Genomic DNA, 21,375 nt, shown 5'->3' on the forward strand with positions numbered 1-21,375 from the left:
TTCAGGTCAACATCGTTTCAGTGAAGATTCCTGGTATCTGCTCACCCCTGTTGGAATGGCCTGGCTAACTAGAGGCAGGACGTGCCTTTGTCTAATTAAGTAATAAACCAGAGTTCCCTAGGTGATCTCTGCCTCTTCTCCTTTCCCACTTTATTTCCTTTGGTCTGGAGATTGTTTCTCAGCCCTCCTTAGTCTGTTTTGGGGGTTCTGTTGGTCTAGGACAGATTTGTAGCATTCTTGTTTTTCTTTCTAGTCTGTGATTTCAGTCTTCTGCTTTCCCAGTGCAGCTTTGAATTGGCTTCTTTAAAACCCCTACATAAAACCTCAAGTGACCAATATGTGGTCTCATTATGGTATTTTGGGTTAAAATAAAATGAGATTGAGATAGCTGTGTTCACCCACCCAGACACATTTACCAAAGGGAAATTCGGTGTGCCTTGAATAAGACAGTCTCAAAAGAGTCTGTGAGCCAAAACAGACTAGGGGGTGGGGGTACGGATAAATATTAGCTAGATTTCCATAGCTTAGCATGCCAAATATCCATCCCAATTTGATTATACTGGCCAGAGATAGCAAGAAAGACAGCTGGTATCTTTGGTCTGTTCTCATGTATTTCTGGTATAAATGATGATGAAGCAAGGCTTTTCTGTACACATTTGTGTGGACAGTGGTGTAGAGGAGGTTGGTACCCAGGTACATTTGGAGCTCAGAAGAGAGAGAATTGGAGAATCTATAGGAAGGACTCTATGGCTTTTCATTTGGGGAACTAATGACCTTTTTTAAAAAGTCTGATTTGGAAGCATCTCAGAGGATGAGATGGCTGGATGGCATCACTGATGCAATGGACATGAACTTGGGCAAACTTTGGGAGATGGTGAGGGACAGGGACAGGGACTGGCGTGCTGCAGTCCATGGGGTTGCAAAGTGTCGGACACGACTGGGCGACTAAACAACAGCATAATCTTAGTAATGTTGGCTGTTCCTTCAGCCATTCTTTAACCAGTTTTATTGTATCTGTTATAGCCCCAGTGGACTTAGGGGGACCAAGGGAAAGGCTGGCATTTTTGGAGAGTGGTCAAAGGCAGCCCTGGGAATTAATGAAATAGTGATATGGCTGCCTTTTCTCAGTATCTTTATCGAAAATATAGTACTTGTTTGGATTGATGACAGTCAAAGCATGACGACAAACAGAGTCCCCTACTGCATGTAAGTCACACTCCTACAGCTAAGTGATATATCGCAGATACCTTTTTTAGTAAAGGAAAAACTGGCAGAATGTAGAACTGTGCACTCAGAGAAGTTTGGGATCTCTTTATATGACCCACGCCGGATCAGTCCAGCTTTGGAGACAAAAAGGAATGGGGGCCAGGGAGAGGGGAAGAGAGCTTTTTAAAAGAGAAGGCAAGGAGGCCTTAAAGTTTCTTGGTTAAGAGCAGTTTTTGCCTTTTTTCTTTGTTTTTGAGCAGTTACCCGCGGAGCAATTTAATGCATGGAAGAAAGAGTAGTATTTTAGAAACCAGGTTAAAAGAACTTGGTGTGATTTAGAAGTGTTGTCCTTACTGAAAAGTTGATAGTTACTCTCCTGGGTAAAGCTCTGTCTGTAAGGTTATGTGACCCTTGTTTCTCCAGGTATCCCTTAAGTGTACCGGATCAATTCATGATGAATGACAAATAGGTAGGGAAGAAAATACTTAAAAAATTTCCCCTCTTGTTTGGGCTTGTGGTCCATCCACACTAAGGTCCTTTCCTGAGTAGAAGCACCAAGGGATGGCTTGCAGGAGGAAATACATTTTTTCTGATGTCAACCCATAACACTTAGTGCGGGTAGCAAGATCTGTACATTAAGTTTTTAATTATTAAGCATGTACTAGGGATTCAGTACACCAATCTGTCTTCCTTGTATATCATCAAGATTTCTTAGGCTTTGATCATGCTTCATTTCTCAAGAATTTTCAGGATAAGAACTTTTTTTTAGCTCATTTAATGGTCCAGTCCTGTTACTGAAATATTGTCTAATTTAAAGCATTCGATAGTTGGGACTTGCCAGTGTAAGAAGTCTTGTAGCAAAACTTTTTTTGAAAAACCTGTATCTACCTGCCATTCGGCAGTTGCTTACAGTAATGCAGCAAATATTTAATGAGCTTCTACAGTGTATCAGGCACCAGGATTCTAATGCCACGGAGTACTTTCTAGTAGGAAAAGATGTATATATATAAATAACCACAAATAACTATATAATTGTGATTAACACACTGGGAAAGTACCACCTTCAATAAATTATCTTCCAGCTATTTCATAAAGTAAATATTTACTTTATGATTATCTTGGCTAGTGGGTGACTTTGTACTTGGGATGGGTACCAGTCAGTTCTGATTCCCTTTCCCTCCACTGCTCCCGAGTCAAGTGTTACAGGAAATTCTCCATCTCAGATTCAGCTTGTAATGGGCTAGAGTCCATTGTTTCTGAGAGGCTCTTCTTTGTGTGGCGATACATTGCAGGACATTTGGCATCCTGCTCCCCAGGTAACAAATGCCAGTAACACTACAGAACCGCTGTGATAACCAAAAAGGCCACTTTTCATACATTTGTTTCCAAACACTTCTCAGGGGCTCAGCTGGTTGAAAACTGCTGGACTTTACTGTCAGGATTCTTGGAAGGAGCTATTGAGCAAATTCCTTGGGAAGAACACACTGAAAGTAGGCGGAGCTTGGGAACTGGACTGGCCAACCCTCTGGTGTCCGGCTTGTGTGCTTCTGTTTTTTAAGTAGGTATTTTGAAACCGCTTTCAGCTCCATTCTGCTTTTTCTCCTGTTGAAGGTGTAGAGAGGGAAGTAATTTGTTAACTTCTAGTTGACCACTTTGGGTTTCTGGTCTTGAGTGTGTGGGACCGGACCTTAACTATTCTGGTTTCTAAGCTTTATTGCTAGAAATTTGGGATTTGTGTAGGATGATAATAGCTAATTTTAAGTTCTGGAGGATAGAGCAATCATTTAAACACAGACACATGCTTTGTATTCTATTTTGTAGCTTATACTAGTCTCGGTTATAGACATTAAACAAGATAAATAAGTAAACTTTAGCATATAGTATGCTTAGTGATATGTGCTCAGGAGCAAAGTTAATCAGGGGTCAGCTGCGAGAAGTGTGCTGGATTGAAATTTTAAATAGATGCATCAGGGGAGGTCAGTTTGAAGTGATATTTTACATGAGAGAGCTCACGTAATACCTGGAAGGAGAAAGAGTATTCCAGGTGGAGAGATCAGTGAGTACAAAGACTGAGGCTGGAGCATGTCCAGCTGGTTTAAAGAACAGTGTCTTGTGTTGTTTTGTTTTAATGTATTAACTTATTTCATTCAACCCTGAGGGTGCTACCACTGTCATCTCTATTCTGTTGACGTAGAAACTGAAGGACAGAGAAGTTGGAGGCAGAGCTCTTAGGACTGACCATGTTTAGCCAAAGCATTTCCTCTCGACATGAACGCTGGTAGGAATTGCCAGGACCTACAGAGTCCCACCTTCTCTTTCACAGTCTCCTTTCTTTTCCTTTTAAAGTGGGTAAGTGTGTTTTACATACAGGTGTCTTATGTTCCTTCCCAGAGCTTATGTTCTACTCTAGGGTATAGACAGTGAACAGGATAAATAAATAAAGCTTATAGTAATTATTAGTAATAGGTGCTTAGGTGGACAAGACAGTCAGGGATTGAGTATAAGAATTTGGGGAAATCTTTGCTTTGAGAGTGCTGCTTACTTGGGAATCTGAGTTCCATTCCTGGTTTTGCTCTATTGGCCGGGCACTGCCCTCTTCAGACCATTGTTTGGTTAAGGAAACCAAACGTGCATCTGAGTTCTCGAGTCGCTCTGTGCTGGAGATGGGAGGAGATTTGGAGGGAGGCCATGGAGCCCAAATGCTCCCAGACTGGACCTGAGAATCGCCTGAGGAGATTCCTGGCCCTATCCCAGAACTGCTGATTCAGAATCTGGAGGGCAGGATTCTAGTATGTAGCTGAGGAGGTTAAGGTACAACCTGGTTAGTACCTGCCCCTGTGTCCCCAGCTGGTCAGAGAGCTGGGATGGAAACCCAGTCGTTCTCTCAGTCTGGTGTACTCTTTTCACCATTTCATTCTTGTTTAGTTACTGTCTTGGGGCCTTGTGCGCCTACATGCTCAGTCGCGTCTGACTCTTTGTGACCCTATGGATTGTAGCCCACCAGGCTCTTCTGTCCATGGGATTTTCCAGGCGAGGACACTGGAGTGGGTTGCCATTTCCTCCTCCCAGGGATCTTCCCAACCCAACCCAGGGATCAGACTCGTAACTCCTGTGTCTCTTGCATTGGAGGTGGATTCTTTACCACTGAGCCGTCAGGGAAGTCTTGTCTTGAGGCCTCACTGTTTTATATATTTTATCCCTATGTTTTAACAGTACCTTTCTCAAGAAGATGTGTGTCTTTCATAGAGGTTTTTCTTTCATTGGAAATTGGGAGAACTTGGTTTGGTAAGTTTGGTCTTTCAAAAAAGTGATCATCATTTTTGGAAGACCACTTTCTCTGTAAAAGGTGGCTAATGAAAGTGCTCTGAATGAGAAGAACTTTATCATTTGTTGGGGAATTTATTACTTTGATGCTCTAGCTGCTTTATTTGAAGGCCCTTTCAGAAACCAACGAAGAAATAAAGATGTATCAGACACCTGGTTGTGGTTTTTCTGTCATATGCCTCTTTTGGATGGACAGCTGTGAGGTGGTTATTACAGTTGGCTCTCATAATCTGAAGATTCAATGACTTTCCCCCTCTGGTCTCTTTTTTCTACCTTTAGTGAGTTTTTTTTCTCCCCTGATCTTCTGGTTTGGAAGGATGGAGCTCAATAGCCTAAATACCTCTGAGCCTGGACAAGCCAGGCATCCTTTCTTGTTCTCTGTCACTTTCGAGACAGTGTGGATTGGAAGGTCCTGAGTCTGTTTTCTGGTTGCAGCCCCTCCTAGGGGTTCCATGAGGTTGATGCTTCAGGCGATGTCTTTGAAATGAGCTCTTACTTAAGGCTGCAAAGAGGAATGTGCCCTGATCTTCAGGAATCACTTCAGTAAACAGAATGGGGGTAGGTAGAACTTTTCATTGACTTTGGATTTTTGTGAACACATACAGAACTTTGAAAGAATTTTTTTTTTTAAACTGTCTCTTTGGAGTGGTAGTTGTAAACTAGTGTAGGTAATTCCTCTTTCACCACAGGCGTATGACCAGTTTGTTGAGAACTTGAATGAACTAGAACTAAAATGAAAGAATTTTCAGTCTCTTGTGAAGTAGAAAAATGGGGTGTGATTCTCAGGTTATGAATGATAAGACATATAGGCTGAGTGGGTTGATTTCCTGGGTCAGGTATGGGTAGATTTGATGAGAGGTTTTCATTATCAATTTAGATTCAGGAAATCATCAGTGAATGCCTCTGGTGAGACCAGATAGGAAGTAAAGAATCTCTTACTGCCTTGGGTCACATTATCGGTGGGGAAATGACTGCTTAACTGCAAGACAAAACGAAAAGGAAGGAATCTCCTTATTGTCAGAGACAGGATCTGGGGTGGAACTAAATAAGCAGGTTTCTGGGCAATTTATCTGTGATGGGGGTTGGGCTCCTAGACCAGTCCTCAAAGCCTTGAAGTGTGCTGGAGGAGTGAGAGAAGAGTGGGTGAGGATACAGATGTCTGTGTGGCCGGGGAGGGGAGCACAACGAGAGTGATTTATGCTGGTCAGCTCGTGTGGCTCGGGGTGCAAAGGGCGGGTCTGTTTATGGAAGTCTGCTCTGTCCTTCCTTAGATCTGAGTGGGACCACGTGGAGCTTGCGGGGAAGCCGAGAGCCCTTAACTTTTTTTACTTGTCCCTGCCTGGAATGCAGCTCAGTAGGGGAGGGTCCCACACGGGAACTGGATCAACAGCTGCCGCCCGTCCCTATAATCACAGGAAGCTGAGGCCGGGTGCCTTTGTATGGGAGCTCCGCAGCCAGACAATAGTTTGTGCTGGCGGGGCCATGTGGCGCGTCACGTGACCTGGGGCTGTTTTCTGCCGGGGTCCTTACCCATCTGTTCTCTCGGCTCTTTCTGGGTTATCAGGCGCCAGTCCAAGTCCTCCCAGGCAGCCAGCTTCATGGCCAGAGATTACGAGCACTAACCTTCCTGGCAGGGGCGGTATGGCTTCGCGTTTATGCAGATTAGCCATGTGTTTCTCACTTCAAGGCGTTCCACAGGAAAAGCCTTTTCCTGTGTTTGGCTCTCAGTGGGCGGTTCCCAGCTTACTGTACTGGGACTCGGCGAGCAGCAGGCGTGCACGCGAGGGATCACAGTACACTGGCCCCCTCCCATTCCACCTCCAGTGCTACGTCACCACAACACCACCGCTCGCGCGCTCGTACTGTTGGTGTCATTCATTCGGTGCCAAGATTGCTTTAAAAAATTCCCTTGGCCCCAGTTCAAACAGGAGTACAGCTGGGATGTGTTAGATTTTAGGCAGTCTGCCCTCAATTTGAGATGAGTTATAAATAGCAGTGCCGACTTCCTTAACTACCGCTCTCTGAGGTAAAATGCAGGTTAATTACTGTGGGAATCAATTAGGGGGTTCTTTCGGTTAAAGAGCCAGGGATGCTTTTTTTTTTATTGTTATTATTAAAAGTCATACAACAAATCTGGCCAGGAATAAATTTGAAAGCACAAGGAGTAGGAAATGATATTCTAGGTTTCTTCCGGCCCCAACTAGTTGGCATTTAGGGTGGCAGGACGAGTGGCAGTCAAGACTTCTGCTTGCTGATGGACGCATTTGGGGCAGCCCCCGGCCCATCCCTCTCTGATCATGTTTTTGCTGGCCCTTGGGTACCAAATCTGGCTCCTTTGGTTTGCTGCCTGGTCACTTCCTTTCTGCATCTTTGGATTGGGAATGAAACCTGGAGCTTTTCTCAGTGGAGCTTTTATTCAAGAAAATTAAGAAGTTTCTCTTTCCTGTTGCCCCTGCCATGTGGTGTGGTGCGTTTTGATGAATTGTATATCTTTTGCTTGGTAGTTGGGTCCTTGGTCCTGCCCTCTCTACTGCCTTCTGAACCAGTCGTGATCACAAGTTGGAGAATTTGGAAGTCAAGTGTGTTATATCTCAGCTACGCCTTAGGTGGTTATGGCTTCCTTTGGTGCAATAAGAAGTTGTAAGGGATTCCATTAGCCCTCTGATCTGGTGGGGCTTTTAATTCCATTTGCTTAGAGCAGGGGGACTCTATGCAAGTGGTGAGTCTAAGTTGTTTGTTCTGAATATATTCAAAGGGTTCAGCCTGCCAGGCATCCTTTTCCTTTTGATGCCCCTAAACAGCATCTTTTGATGCATTTCATTTGGCAGGCAGTTTGTAACACGTCCAGTGATCTGGAAAGAGATAAGTGGTGAATGGAGATGGGGGTTTTCTTATGGCTCTTTTCCTCTGTTTTATTTTTATTTTTATGAATGCAGGAGAGTATATAGCAGGGCTCCCCCCCCCCCCGCCCCCCGCCACTTCCCTGATCAAGGGGGCAGCATTTTCCTCTCAATTATGTGTCTTTGTGGCAGAGCCTTTGCTTTTGAAGTGTAATCACAGTAATCTACCCCCGTGGTTTCCCATTGAAAGGATTTCCTCTCCGTCTCTCCCAGAGTGGAACCTCTGGCTCTTCGGTATTTCCCATCCTCTGCCTCTTCCTGGGTGCCTGCAGACTGCTGATACTGGTTTTTCTGTCTTGCATGTAGTAGGGATTTTTTTCTGGTCTACAATTGCTACTTTCCAATAAACTGATTAGTGAAGATTTAAGGCCCCCTTCTCTGTTACAGAAGATTGGAAGATGACATTTCATCTATAACGGCAAGTCACAAATCTTTCACAATGGTTTTAAATGTCAGAAGTGTGAGTTCAGTCCCTGCCCACCTCCCCTCCTAATATGAGCAGATGTTGAACTTTCACATGAGACCAAAGTAATCTGATTGAACTGAATACATTTTAGTTTGCTAAGCTGCGTATTCTCTTGAAGGGAGGGGGTCAGAAATCTCATGTCCAGGAAAAGGAAATGTCTTCATTTCATTTTTTTTAAGAGCAAGAATTTCTTTAACTTGCATTTATTTTTGGTCTGCAAGGAATTTCTTCTTGATGGAAGAATCCTTGAACCCTTTATTAACTAGCCCCTACATTAGTGACTGTCCTTAATTGGGAGTGCAGTCCCCCTGATATGAGAGAGGAAAAAGTAAGTTGCCTTTAGTCTTTTTGTTTTTTAAGCAGTGTGTTTGTGGACGCCTGTGTAGTTTGATGACCTCTCTGGTTATAGGGTAGCACCCACAATTCTCCTCAGAAATGTGCTCATTCTTTGACTGCTTGTTCTACCCTCCCTTCTGCTTTTTCAGTCCCATCCCCATTTTCTTCTGCCCTCAGAGTCGTAACCTGGTTTAGGGTTTAGCAGTGCCCCTGGTCCTTTGACTCGATGGTTTAATCTAGGCTTTCCATCCATGGTATCCGCTACCGCTTCCTAAAGTAAGACAGCCTGGCACATTGAAGTTCCCGAACCCTAGTTCTGCAGATGGGGTCTTGGCGGGGACTTTGAAATAAAATACCTGGTCTCTGACTTCCAAGAACTTAGCCTTGAGAGGTGCAGTTAGTTAGCTGGACAACTAAGTGCTCAACTTGTGCTTGTGACTGATTTTACAGCAGGACCTTTAGAAATGTGAAAGAGCAGAATGTGCTAAAGAACTGGGAAGTGGCTTCATGTTGAAGGGTTGAGTTTCTGCTGGTGGAAGCCATTGTGGGCAGGAAGGTGGGGCAGGATACAGTTGCATGGAGCTGAACAGTGGAAAGTTTGGCATGAGGCTGAAAAATGTGAAGAACCGGAGCACACTGGGGCAGACTTCAGAGCCGGGCAGAAGCACTACTTATCATTATTGATAATAGCTGCTATTCACTGGGTGTTTTAAGTACCGGGCACTGTGTGAAGTGTGTTATGTGCATTTTAGATAAAGAACTGATGTGTTCAGGGTCAAACAGTGATAGAGTTAGGTTTTGAACTCAAGTCTATCGATTTACGATGTTCTTTGTTCTTTTCATTTGATACAGTACATGATGCAGTAGGTGGGAAGTTTGGAGCTGTTGTTGAACAGGGAGAAGTGCAGATGATTTGTGAGTGGTGTTCTAGGACTGCAGTCCAGTATGATAGCCACCAGCTACGTATGGTTATTTGAATTTAATTAAAAGTAAATAAAAATAATTCAGTTCCTCAGTCACTCTAGGCATATTTGAAGTACTTAATAGTTATATAACACAGAACATTTTATTGGGCGTGTTTCTCTAGATCACTGGTTCTCAGCTAGTAATATACATTAGAACTGGGGAATTTCCTGGCGGTCCAGTGATGAGGACTTGGCGCTTTCACTGCTGTGGCCTGGGTCCAATCCCTGGTTAAGAAACTAAGACTAAGGTCACTCAAGCTATGCATCTCAGTGTGCATGTGCAGTCCAATATGCACATACTGGAATCATCCAGGGTTCTTAGGGGATTCGAGGGGAGGGAGCCCAAGGCTTTCCGGACCCACTAAGTTGAAATCTCGAGGGACAGGCCCAGGCATTTGTGAAGCTTCACAGAAAACTCTGATCTGTAGCCCTGGTTAATAGCTGCTGCTCTAGAAGCTCCATAGTAACCATGGTAGTGACTGCCCCTTGTGTGTTGGGGAGACCTGGACTGACAGAGATACCCAGAGTGGGCTGGTCTCTGTTCAGCAAATGTAGTCTCTTCACCTGGGGGCCACGTGGAAAGCAGCTGCAGTCTAGGATAAAATGGGAATCTCCTTGTCATCTGCAGCATGATGTGGCTGTGTGAGGCCCAGAGTCCTTGTAAGAGAGAATGGTGGTATTCTGGCTCCATTGCCAGGTGTATCTGGGGAAGATCACATGATATTTATTACTCACTGGTGCAGTTGTTGAATTTGAATTTCCCAAAAGAATGCATGTAGCTCCAAAATTATGATCGGAAATGTTGTTGGAGCTTCTGATACCGAGGCTGGACTGGGCAAAATTGTTCAGTTATGGTTGTTGGAAAGAGCACTTTAATAATACTGATATGTAATAGTGATTTGGGACATGGTTTTACTATGATTCTCATAGTTTAGAAACTTGGAGAGTATTCTCATGATCCGTGTTACCTTTAAGGCTGAGATTTGAGAGAGCTTTGCTTCTGCTTTTTTTCTGTTGATATTTAGAGGAATAGTCTCTGTGGCTTTTTAATCTTAGCTATTTTCTTCAAGACAGCTCAACTTCCTCTATCATAAAACACTTAGGTGTAGTATGCTACCAAAAAATAAAAGGGGGATACGTACAGAGAACCAATTACTTGAGTGCCCCCTCCCCTTATTTTTGAGTTTTTTTTTCCTTTTTTTTTTTAAGGCTAAAGTAATGTATTAATTAGAGAATAATAAAACCAGAAGGGACCCGTGGTGTCATCTCAGTCAGTGGTTCTCAGTGTGGTGGTCCCTGGACGAGCAACGTCAGCATCACCTGAACACTGTTATAAATGCACATCCTAGGCCCAGCCCCGAACCTCCAGAATCAGACTTGGGGAGTAGGTTCCAGCAGTGTGCATTTTAACCAGCCCTCCAGGTGATTCTGAAAGTACTCTAAAGTTTGAGAACCTCTAAATTCCGTAATTTGAAGTTACTGATATTCAGGTCCATGGTATTAGTATCTGCTACCCACCCCCAATTTAAGATTCAGTTTTCAAGTTTTATGTCAGGTCCAGGCCTGCTCTGCAACCAGGGTGTACCTAGTTAAGTGCTTGGAGACACTCCCTCCTCGCCTCCTCACCCCCAGTAGACATGGTTGGGTGTCTTGGGGAGGGGACAGTGTGCCAGGGCTCTGTTCTATGCAGCTCCAGTAAGGTAAAGTGGGGTCAGAAAATGAATGAGTTGATTGATCTTGTTGCATTGTAAAGAGCTGAAAGTTATGTTTGTAGCCAAATACCTATGAATTGAGCTCTCATTATTGGTACCTCTGTATCTTGCTCTTTAAAGAGACGTAAGTTATACCCGCCTTGCCACTCTCAAGGAGGTGAACTTGTCAGTTGAGTTGTACAAGGCTCTTAAGTAAATTCATGGTCACAATTCCCTCAGCAACAGTAACTTAACTATGTTACCCATTTGGAAGAAAGCATAGATTTAAGTGCTTGTGCCATAGTACAAATGGGCTACTGATGTGCAAGGAAATAAGATTTCGCCATTTAAAGACTAAAAACATCTAGATGCTTGTATATTTAATTTACCAACCACAGTGTTGAAGCATCAGTTTTGGTATTACTGAACAAGATCATGGCAGAGTATAACGACACCAACCCCTCCCAACTAAAGGGCCTATGTTCTTGTTTTCTATACCATAGAGTCCATGTATTCATTGCTCTGTACCTGGCCTGTTCCTTGGGTCTCAAGTAGTACCATAGTTACAAGGTAGAATATAGCTTACAAGGTGCTTTCATAAACGGGTGGTGTTTTTCTTTCACATATGACAAAATCCAGTTCTGAAGAAGGTTAAATGACTTGTCCAAGGGTTACTGGGTATATACCATTACTTTTTCATAGTAACTGTTTTCCTCTATGGTATACAGACTTGTATGCCTAGGTTGTGTTCATATTGGCCAGAGGCCATCAAAGCTTCAGGTTAATGAAATGCTCTTTATTTTGTAGCCATCCAGTCCAATGGATCAGATGGGCAAGATGAGACCTCAGCCATATGGCGGGACTAACCCATACTCGCAACAACAGGGACCTCCATCAGGACCGCAGCAAGGACATGGGTACCCAGGGCAGCCATATGGGTCCCAGACCCCACAGCGGTACCCGATGACCATGCAGGGCCGAGCGCAGAGTACCATGGGCGGCCTCTCTTATGCACAGCAGGTAGATGGTGACTCCAATGACCTTAATCCTTGTTGCTGTCCAAGATCTAGTCTTGAGCTGTAGGATCAGAATGTGTCTTTGGTTTCTAAACCCCTTGAAAGGAACATAGGCCAGCTGACTCAATTTCAGTCTGCTACGTACAGGGCCGAGGTTGTGGTCATCATAGCATGTATACTTGAAGGAAAACTGCTCCCTGGCCACTTGCTATACATAGCTGTCTTCTTTGACCTGGCTGGCCTGCTTGTATCCACTGTGTGGCTATCTCCGAAGGAGGTAGAAAGAAAGAAAAAGGCAGTAGCTGAACACCAGTCCACTGCTACCAAGGAAAACCACTTACATACCATGTGTCCTGGGGAGAGAAGTGTTAGTTGCTCAGTCGTGTCCACCTCTTTGCAGCCCCATGGACTGTAGCCCGCCAGGCTCCTCTGTCCATGGAATTCTCCAGGCAAGAATACTGGAGTGGGTTGCCGTTTTCCTCCTCCAGGGGCTCTCCTGACCCAGGGATCAAACCCAGGTCTCCTGCATTGCAGGCAGATTCTTTACCGTCTGAGCCTCAGGGAAGACGGAGGAGAGAAGAGGCCTTTTGTGTTTCTCAAGGCCTTCAGCACACAGCTGTCTGGCTTACAGTGAATGCGTAGAAGAGACTGGGAGTGGCAGGAAGGGGAAGATCGAACAGTAAAGGTGCTAACGGTGCTGTTACAGGCATTAAGCTTTTACTCGGCTCCTTTTGTCTGACCTTCCGCACCATCATCTTTTTATCACCGTTTTTTTTTTGTTTGTTTTGACAGCATTTTCTATCATCTATATGTGAGTTGAAAATGATGTGAGGAATAGAATATTAAACCTAACTTCTAAGACTGTGAAGCAAAGTATGCCCTTAAATATAATTGCCTTTTTTTCCCCCCACTGAGAAAATAGAGGAGATTTGGGGTGAATGTTATTGGTCTTTTTTCTTTCCTAGTTGGCCAGATGTATCCCTCGTGCCTAGAATAGTGCCTGGTACAAGTGAGCAAGTAGGCTCTCAGATACTTTATGAATAAAGACAAAGTGAAAAAGAGAACCAGAGTAGTTCAGTCATTGGCATACCATCTAGACTACTAAACCCTAGGTTTTCAGTTGACTGAGCCAGTCTGCTAGTGACTCTTCATTGTGGCTAGGATACAGATTCCTAGCACTTATAAAAACAGTTTAGGCCATGATAAAAAAGAGTAGTCTCATTGGTGAAGACAGCTGTTCTTGAACTCTTGTAAGTTGCCCAAATTTTTATTAAACAGTGTAAATTTTCCATGGATGAATGTCGTCCATCTGTAAACAAACCAACCTTGTAACCCAGCTTGGCTGAGCCTCCTGGCTCAGTTTAACAGGGTTGGTAGAAAAACCCTGGGCCTTCCAAGTGTGAGGCTTGGCTTGCCTGCTTTCTGTACCCATCTTCAGGGCATAGATAGCTTCTGGCAGAACACCTCACGTTTCTTCATTCAGAAGTGTCAGTGCTAAAAGTATCCTTTCCTTTTACAGATTCCTCCTTATGGACAGCAAGGCCCCAGCGGGTATGGTCAGCAGGGCCAGACTCCGTATTACAACCAGCAAAGTCCTCACCCCCAGCAACAGCAGCCACCCTACTCCCAGCAGCCACCATCCCAGACCCCCCATGCCCAACCTTCGTATCAGCAGCAGCCTCAGTCTCAGCCACCGCAGCTCCAGTCCTCTCAGCCTCCGTACTCCCAGCAGCCATCCCAGCCTCCCCATCAGCCGTCCCCGACTCCATACCCCTCCCAGCAGTCCAGCACCCAGCAGCACCCCCAGAGCCAGCCCCCCTACTCACAGCCGCAGGCACAGTCTCCTTACCAGCAGCAGCAACCTCAGCAGCCAGCATCCTCGACGCTTTCCCAGCAGGCTGCGTACCCTCAGCCCCAGTCTCAGCAGTCACAGCAAACTGCCTACTCCCAGCAGCGCTTCCCTCCACCGCAGGTAAGATGCGTCCTCCCTCCACGTGACCGCAGACTTTGGGGGTTGGTGTCATGAGAACTTTGCCACACGAATTGGTTCTCTAACTAGCTGCATAAAAACTTGTAGCTCTCTTTACTAATAGGGCAGTGGAAAGTTGCATAGACAGACAAGAATAAAAGATAATGGACTAGTTTTTGTTTTGTTTTTTTTTAAACTGAGCATTCAGAACTTGAGCATCCAAGTGAGTTTGGTCTTTTTTAAAACAGTCACTTTGGGAGACTGTACTGTACTTTCATGCAACTGCCATTCTGTTCTGCTATTACTCAAAATATTTTGGACCCCTTCAGTTGACATTGCTATCAGGGGTGATGTAACATTCTTTAGAATATGCTTAGTGGTGAAAGTGAAAGTCGCTCAGTCGTATCCAACTCTTTGTGATCCCACGGACTGTAGCCTGCCAGGCTCCTCTGTCCATGGAATTCTCCAGGCAAGAAAACTGGAGTGGGTAGCCATTCCCTTCTTCAGGAGATCTTCCCAACCCAGGGATTGAACCTCGGTCTCCTGGCACATTGCAGGCAGATTCTTCACCAAGTAAGCCACCAGGGAAGCCCGTTCTCAGTTGTAGCAAATACTTTTTTTTGAGAGTGGATTTTGGGAAATAGCTAAAATTCATTTGTAGCAATGTCTATGAACAAGTTAGGTGATAAAAGTCTGAAAATAACAATTTGGGCTTTATTCTCTAAAGAGCAAAAAGGAGAAATGACTGAATGATGACAAGTCCCCTAAAGATTTTGTGCATTGGTGGCATTGTTGGAGTCTCATCCGAGGCCAGTGCCTTTAAAGGAAGCACTACTCATTTTAATGCAGAGGTTCTAGTATGAGTTTTTTGTTGGTGTTTTGAAATCAGTTGGTCTCTTTCCTTGATAGATAACAATTTGTAGTTAGCTAGATTTGGGCCTTTATTCCCAAAGAACAGTTTTCTGTTGGTGGTGATAAATGGTCAGCAGTGCCATCAGACAGCCTTATGTCCACTGTTGACATTCTTTTTCTTTTTTTTATAATTCTTCATCATGAGTTTTTTTTACTCCAAATAGTAACTGTTGACATTCTTAAGAGCCACAGTTTGTATTTTTTTGCCTTTGAATAGTGTTGTGTGCGAGTGGTCAGTCTCTCAAACCCAGTTTCCCCTGTGTGATAGAGTCCCATAGCCCTTTTCACCATGAAGCACGCTGACCTGGTTTATCAATAATCAGGCTCTCACAGCCTTTGTTTCTCTTGTTTTAGGAGTTATCTCAAGATTCATTTGGGTCTCAGGCATCCTCAGCCCCCTCAATGACCTCCAGTAAGGGAGGGCAAGAAGATATGAACCTGAGTCTTCAGTCAAGACCTTCAAGCTTGCCTGTGAGTATTTCTGCCAACCTCTAAAAGCTGATGAGGGCAGAGAGAAAAGCAACAAAGACCAGTTTCTGATTGGATTGTTTGGTGGTATTGAGCTAAATGAATGATGGACTATTCCTTAAATTCAAGCTCAGAATTCTGAATACGAATTGGTGGACCGACTTTATAGAATGTCTGTTTTGGTTTCCTGCCCAGGGAAGAATATATTTGTGATCTCTGTTCAGAGATCTCAACATTGTTTAAATGGTTTTTTTGTTGTTGTTGTTTGTTTTAAATCTTGGGCTCTTAGGCACAGACGCAACTGAGGGACAGAGAAGATGGAAATGATAGAAGCACTGTCTGCTCTCCATCAAAGCTGAGAAAAAGCTCAGTGTTTTTTGCTTTTTTCTATATCTTACTTTTGAAGGCTAAATTTTTAGGTATTTGTCTTAACTTTTAGCTAGGCGGTAGAATCTGGAGTGCTTTCAGCATGGATTGTCACGTTTGAGTATGGAGGAGTAAAAGCAGATTTTCTGGTTGTTTTATGTGAATAGGTGCTTTTGTCTAGTAGAGTTTTTGGTGCCAGATACTTGATGCAGTGTTTATAGAATGGATGGACAGTATCCTGAAAAAGACAGTATGGTCTGCTTATGAAAAGCTTGGGCTCTAGAGCCCTGGATCTGCATTTTGACTCTGCCACTAACTGTAGCCTTGAGCAAGTCACTTAACCTGTCCATGTCTTAGCTTTTGCATCTGTAAAATGAAACTAAAAGTACACACTTCATAGAGAGGTTAATATTAAATTAGTATAAAGAGAGTGTTGGTGCTTGTAGGCCCTCCATAAACATCGGCTCTAATGACCATCATCTTCAAGGAACTATACTCGATACTCAAAGGCAGGTAGCAACTGTTTAATAGTAGGCTGGTCCTGGGAGCACTTACCCTTGGTCTTAGCTCTGTCACTACATGTTGGCAAGTCCCTCAGGCTGGGCACAGGAATAAAATGGACTGTCCTGAGAAGATTATAGGCAGCAAACCTTTCCTTACAAATCTGGCTTCAGTTAGGAAATAGATATTCAGCCACAGGTAAGAATAAGATTCTTTTGAAATTCTTATTCTACTTGGATTTGAAGCTTGTCTCTTCCGTTACTCTGACTTGTAAGAAAATGGTTTTCTGGATATTTAAGGTAGGAGATGGAAACTCACTTTATCATGAAGGCCCCATGGCTTCCCCTGAAGATCTCTAAGCCGTAACCTTAGGAGGACAAGGTCTGTGGAGTCCCTCAGCACCTGTAATTCAGGCATCCAAGGCCAGGATGAATTGCCATTGTCAGCTAGGACTTCTGAGACTGTTGACTATTTCAGCTGAGGGATTGGGGGAGGAAGTGTCTGAATAAGGCAGTCACTCTTGTTCCCTTCTCATTAACGTCTGTTGCGATCCTGTTCTGCATCCTGAACTTCGCTGGAATGTGCTTTTTAACCTGATTCAGTCAGAACTGTATAACCACTCCCTCATCACCTATCATCTGTGGCTAAATCCGGGTGAGGTGGTACTGTAGCAAGAACTCAAATCGGTAGATTTCTGCCCGTGCTGTAAGTTGCGCCTCATCAGAAAGTTTCTGCTTGTTTCTGGTGACATTTTGGTTGAACTGCATCTGGTAGTTTTTTGTCCTGAGAAACCTAGCGCACAAACACGTTGTCTGTTGAGGCTTGAGAGCCTTATACTGTTGAATCCAAGAGCTTGATTTGACCTACTGGAGTGAAGACGCCAGTAGCCTATAGCCTCTCGGACCCAGGAAAGAGTTGTTCCTGGGTAGCCCATCACAAGGAGCATTCCCAAGTTCAGGCCTCTGCCCTGGGCTTATCCAAACGGGTCGTCTGTTCTGTAGCAGTAGAATCTCCACGTGGGAGGTGAACTGGCCAGGTTATTGGCATCTTGTTTGTTGAATTGCTTTTTATCCCTCTGCTACTTAGACAAAGAAACAAAAGGTGGTTTATTCTTTGAAATTTATTCTGGTTTGATGCCAGATTTGCCTAGCCAGGCTGGGGAAATAGTCACATCTGAAGAAAGGAGAAGGCGGGATTTCCTGCAAGGAGCCCGCTCCTATCTTAAGCAGCTGTTTTAAGGGATCCCTAGGTTCACAGTGTATCCCTCCACTCAGCACGTGTTTGTGTTTGACTCCAGAGCAGATGTTCTGCTGACTGGAGGGCAGCCCCTTCAGTTTTTCACATCCCTCTTTCCACTTAGGCACCCTTCCAGCTTAGCCCTAAAGGCATTATGATTGTGACCCCTGATAAAAAGACTCAGTATGGTTTCTGATCCTGATTATTACAAAAATTAGATTTTGAGGAGTTTTTGCTCAGCTATTTTGTTTTGTTTTGTTTTTTGTTTGTTTTTTGGCTCAGCTATTAACGCCAAACCATTTAGTTACTGTTATCCTGTTATTCCTCTATTTAAAACCTCTCAATTATTTTTGATTAAGAAGAAAATCCAAAATCCTTAATATTACCAAGGCTATCCCCACCTCCCCAACTCTCCACCTCTTTCTGATTTAAGTCTGGAGTGAGACCTGAGAATTTGCATTTCTAACAAATTCTTGAGGCTGCTGATGCTGCTAGACCAAGAATGGCACTCTGAGAACCTTTGTATGTGTGCTTATCACTCAGCCGTGTCCGACACTTTGTGGCCCCCATGGACTGTAGCCTGCCAGGCTTCTCTGCCTATGGGGATTCTCCAAGCAAGAATACTGGAGTGGGTTGCCTTGCCCACCTCCAAGGGATCTTCCCAACCCAGGGATCGAACCCAGGTCTCCTGCATTACAGGCGGATTCTTTAATGTCTGAGCCACCAGGGAAGACCCTGAGAACCTCTGCTTCATCCTTTTTTGCTTTCTGCCTTCTCAGTTTCTGTAGGGCCCCATGCCTTTTCTGCTTCCAGCTCTTGCACACGGTCTTCTCTTTGCCTAAGGTACTTTTCCTTCTGACTTTTTTTGTTTATATTTCAGACTACATCTTCAGAATCATTTCCTCAGAAAACCCCTTAAGCTTCAAAATTCAGCTTAAATAATTTCTATGTTGCCTTCACTGACTAAAGGCAGATTTTATTTTTACTTTTTAAAAAATATTTAAGATGTTAATATTTAAGATGTATGAAATGGTATAAAGAATAATCAGGTGCCTGAGCCAAACCTTGCTGCCACAGGTAAAAGCACCTTATATATCCATTAGGATCACTTCCCCATCCTTGTACCCAGAGAAGCATTATGCTGAATCTGAGGGTTTTTTGCTCCATGTTGCTAGAGCATTTTGCTAATACCTCTGGGTTGTTGGGTCTTTTCCACTAGATAGAAAGCTCCTGGAGGGCAGGCATTGTCTTACTGTCTTCTGTACCCCAAACTGTGTCTCATTATACCCGAGACCAGTGGTTCTCTACCTTGCCTGCATGTTAGAATTACCTAGGGAGCAAGTGATTTTTAAAACCAATGACCAGGGTTCACAGAATTCTGATTTGTTTGGTATGGGGTAAGGCTTGGGCTTTGGCATGCTGGAAGCTATGCTGGGTGATTCTGGTTTACAGCCCTGGTAGAGATGCTCTCTAGTCCAAACTATGTCAGGTTCCTTTACTACAATAGACCGTCTTAGCACCCATGCTTCTTGTCAGTGCTCGTCTCAAGGGTAATATCTATTACTTATTTCAAGCTCACTGAGGGTCAGACTTGCTCTGTCTTGCTCATTGCTGTCCTAATGCTTGTCATATAATAGGTTCCAACTGATTGAATAGGTATACCTGAGCAGATTCATTGCTCATCCAAAATGTGTGTGACTGACAGGGCACAACTTGACCATATTGCCAAATTGTTGCTTTCCCTGCTAGTGCAAGACAGTTATTACAGGCTGTTACAGGACCACCCAAACTTCATTTTAGAGGATGAATTAATTTATTTGTGCTTCCTGACAGTGGCCTTAGGAAGAAGTGGGGTTAGGATTTGTCATTATCTTGTAAAATAGTCTCATTTCACCTTATGTTAAGAAGGTTCTTGGGACTTCCATGCTGTAGTCCAGGGGTCTAGAATCCACACTTCCATTGCAGGGGGCACAAGTTCAGTTGCTGGTCAGGGAAAACTAAGATCCCACATGCCACACAGTGCAGCTCACCACCCACCCACCCCCCCCAAAATAGTTCTTGTAAGGGATAGGTGAGCAAATCTCGTGGTGTTTCATTAAGTCTTTCGTTTTCTTTATTTGGGGGCGAAATCTGTAAGGGACTCATCTGAAAATTGGTTTCTGACTTTTGATTATAGTCATTTCTGAGAATGACTTGGAATAGTTGCATCTTGAAAAGCTTCTATTTAAGTGATTCATTCAAGTGTATGTGGTTTCCTTAAGAGTAATGATGGCTTCCCGAGTTTTTCTTACTGAGGCACATTTGTAAATTTACATGTTAGTCTTGCAAGTGTACCTGGAATAGAGTTTCCATTCAGTGGTGCAAAATGGGTATAGGATTAAAAGCTTTGATCTGGGGAAGTTAGCTGTATCACTGCTTCTCAAACTTAGGCATGCATTAGGAATCATCTGGAGATTAATTAAAACACAGATTACTGACATCCACCCAGAGAGATTATGATTCAGTAGTTGTCGGGTAGAACCCAAGAATGTGCATTTCTAACAAGCGCTCAGGTGGTGCTGTAGTTCTTAAGACCATACTTGAATAGCAGTGAGCTTTGGTCTTCCTTTGAAAAGGGAAGAAAAAACTACTGGACTGGGAAGCCACAGTGGCAACTTGGGTAATAGTGGTGACTTATGCTATCGTTTGACTCTTGATGATCTGGAGGGAAGACTGGGTTGAAAATGGGTGAAGGAAGAGAGACCTGGGAGAGACAGACTGCCTGCATCTGGGACCCCTGCAGTTTATTCCTGGCTTTAGGGTACCTCTTGCGTTGCCAGCTCCACCCTGGGAACTCTTCGCTCTCTGGCACTCATCACTGGATCCCTTGTCCTTCCTCACTGCCTTTCTGTCGGTCTCCCATTATCTCTTACCTGGTGACAGAGTCCTGAGCTGTTTCTTTTCCTTCCAAGTCCATCCTCAACATAATCACCAGGGTTGATCATCTTTAAAAAATCAAACTTCACAAGTTACACTACCTCTGACTACTTGATTCCTATAGGTCTAAGCCCAAGTGTGGCATACAGATTCCTTTGTGATCTGGAGGATTGAGGATATTTCAAAAAGAAAAGTAGGTAAACTCCCTGTCTCTGGAGTAAATTCTGGCACCCCATTTGCTCTGGTTTTTGTATAGAAGGCCTAGACGCATCAGGCAAGGGTTGAACTCCAATACTTCTGAGGTAACCTGAACTCTTAAGTGGGTGATTCTGACTGTGATATGGTTGTAACCCTCAGGGATCCTCCTCTGTTTCGTTGGTAAAATAGATAGAAGAATGTGTGCCTGAATGTTACAGTGAGTGCTGTCAGGGTTTGGTGAAGTCAGTGATCCATTTATGTCTAAAGAGTAGAGAGGGAGGGAGATTTAAGAGGGAGGGAACGTATGTACACCTGCGGTTAATTCATGTTGATGTATGAAGGAAACCAATATTGTAAAGTAATCATCAATCAATTAAAAATAAACATAAAAGAATAAAGTCGTAGAGGGGAGTCATCATGGCAGAAGTTTAATTAGAATGAACTAGATATGGATGTCTTGGGTGGGATGGAAAGGAAAAGTGCTGGGCTGAGGCTTGGTGAGGGTGGGGTGCAGTGTGGATGACCTCTGGGGGGCTGGTCAGAATCAGGCTTCCTGAGGTGGGCAGGAACAGGAAGGAAAGCTAGATCACAGGGGCTGGAGCCCTGGTAGGATAAGTAAGCCACTTGGATCTGATCTCATAGGCCTGCAGATACTTAATTAGGCAATAACATGATGAAGTTAATGTTTTAACAAAAATAATCCACTGGTGTGTAGTATGGTTTGGAAAGGGGGTAGTCTGCAAGCAAGGAGATGAGTTAAACTATTGAAATAATTCTAGCATTCGGTGGAGTTCTGCTCCTCAGCCTCATTTACATAGCTACCTAGTCTTAAGTTGTGAGGTGCTCAGGAAAGAATCTATAGAACTGGGACTAAGTGGATTCTACTGGCTGGAAAACTTAACAAT

General features: G+C 43.9%; 1 protein-coding gene across 6 annotated transcripts in view; it reads left to right on the forward strand.

Moving 5' to 3' along the window:
• The window catches only part of ARID1A (AT-rich interaction domain 1A), a 68,764-nt gene that overhangs the window by 12,569 nt on the left and 34,820 nt on the right, over nt 1–21,375 (forward strand). For all 6 annotated transcript variants that reach the window (XM_043909359.1, XM_043909363.1, XM_043909361.1 and 3 more), the window contains exons 2-4: nt 11,696–11,908; nt 13,424–13,876; nt 15,140–15,256. In XM_043909359.1, the coding sequence (XP_043765294.1) occupies nt 11,696–11,908; nt 13,424–13,876; nt 15,140–15,256 (783 nt within the window). The remainder of the gene's footprint in view (nt 1–11,695; nt 11,909–13,423; nt 13,877–15,139; nt 15,257–21,375) is intronic.

This window comes from Cervus elaphus, chromosome 8 (assembly GCF_910594005.1).
Source record: "Cervus elaphus chromosome 8, mCerEla1.1, whole genome shotgun sequence".
NCBI lineage: Eukaryota > Metazoa > Chordata > Mammalia > Artiodactyla > Cervidae > Cervus > Cervus elaphus.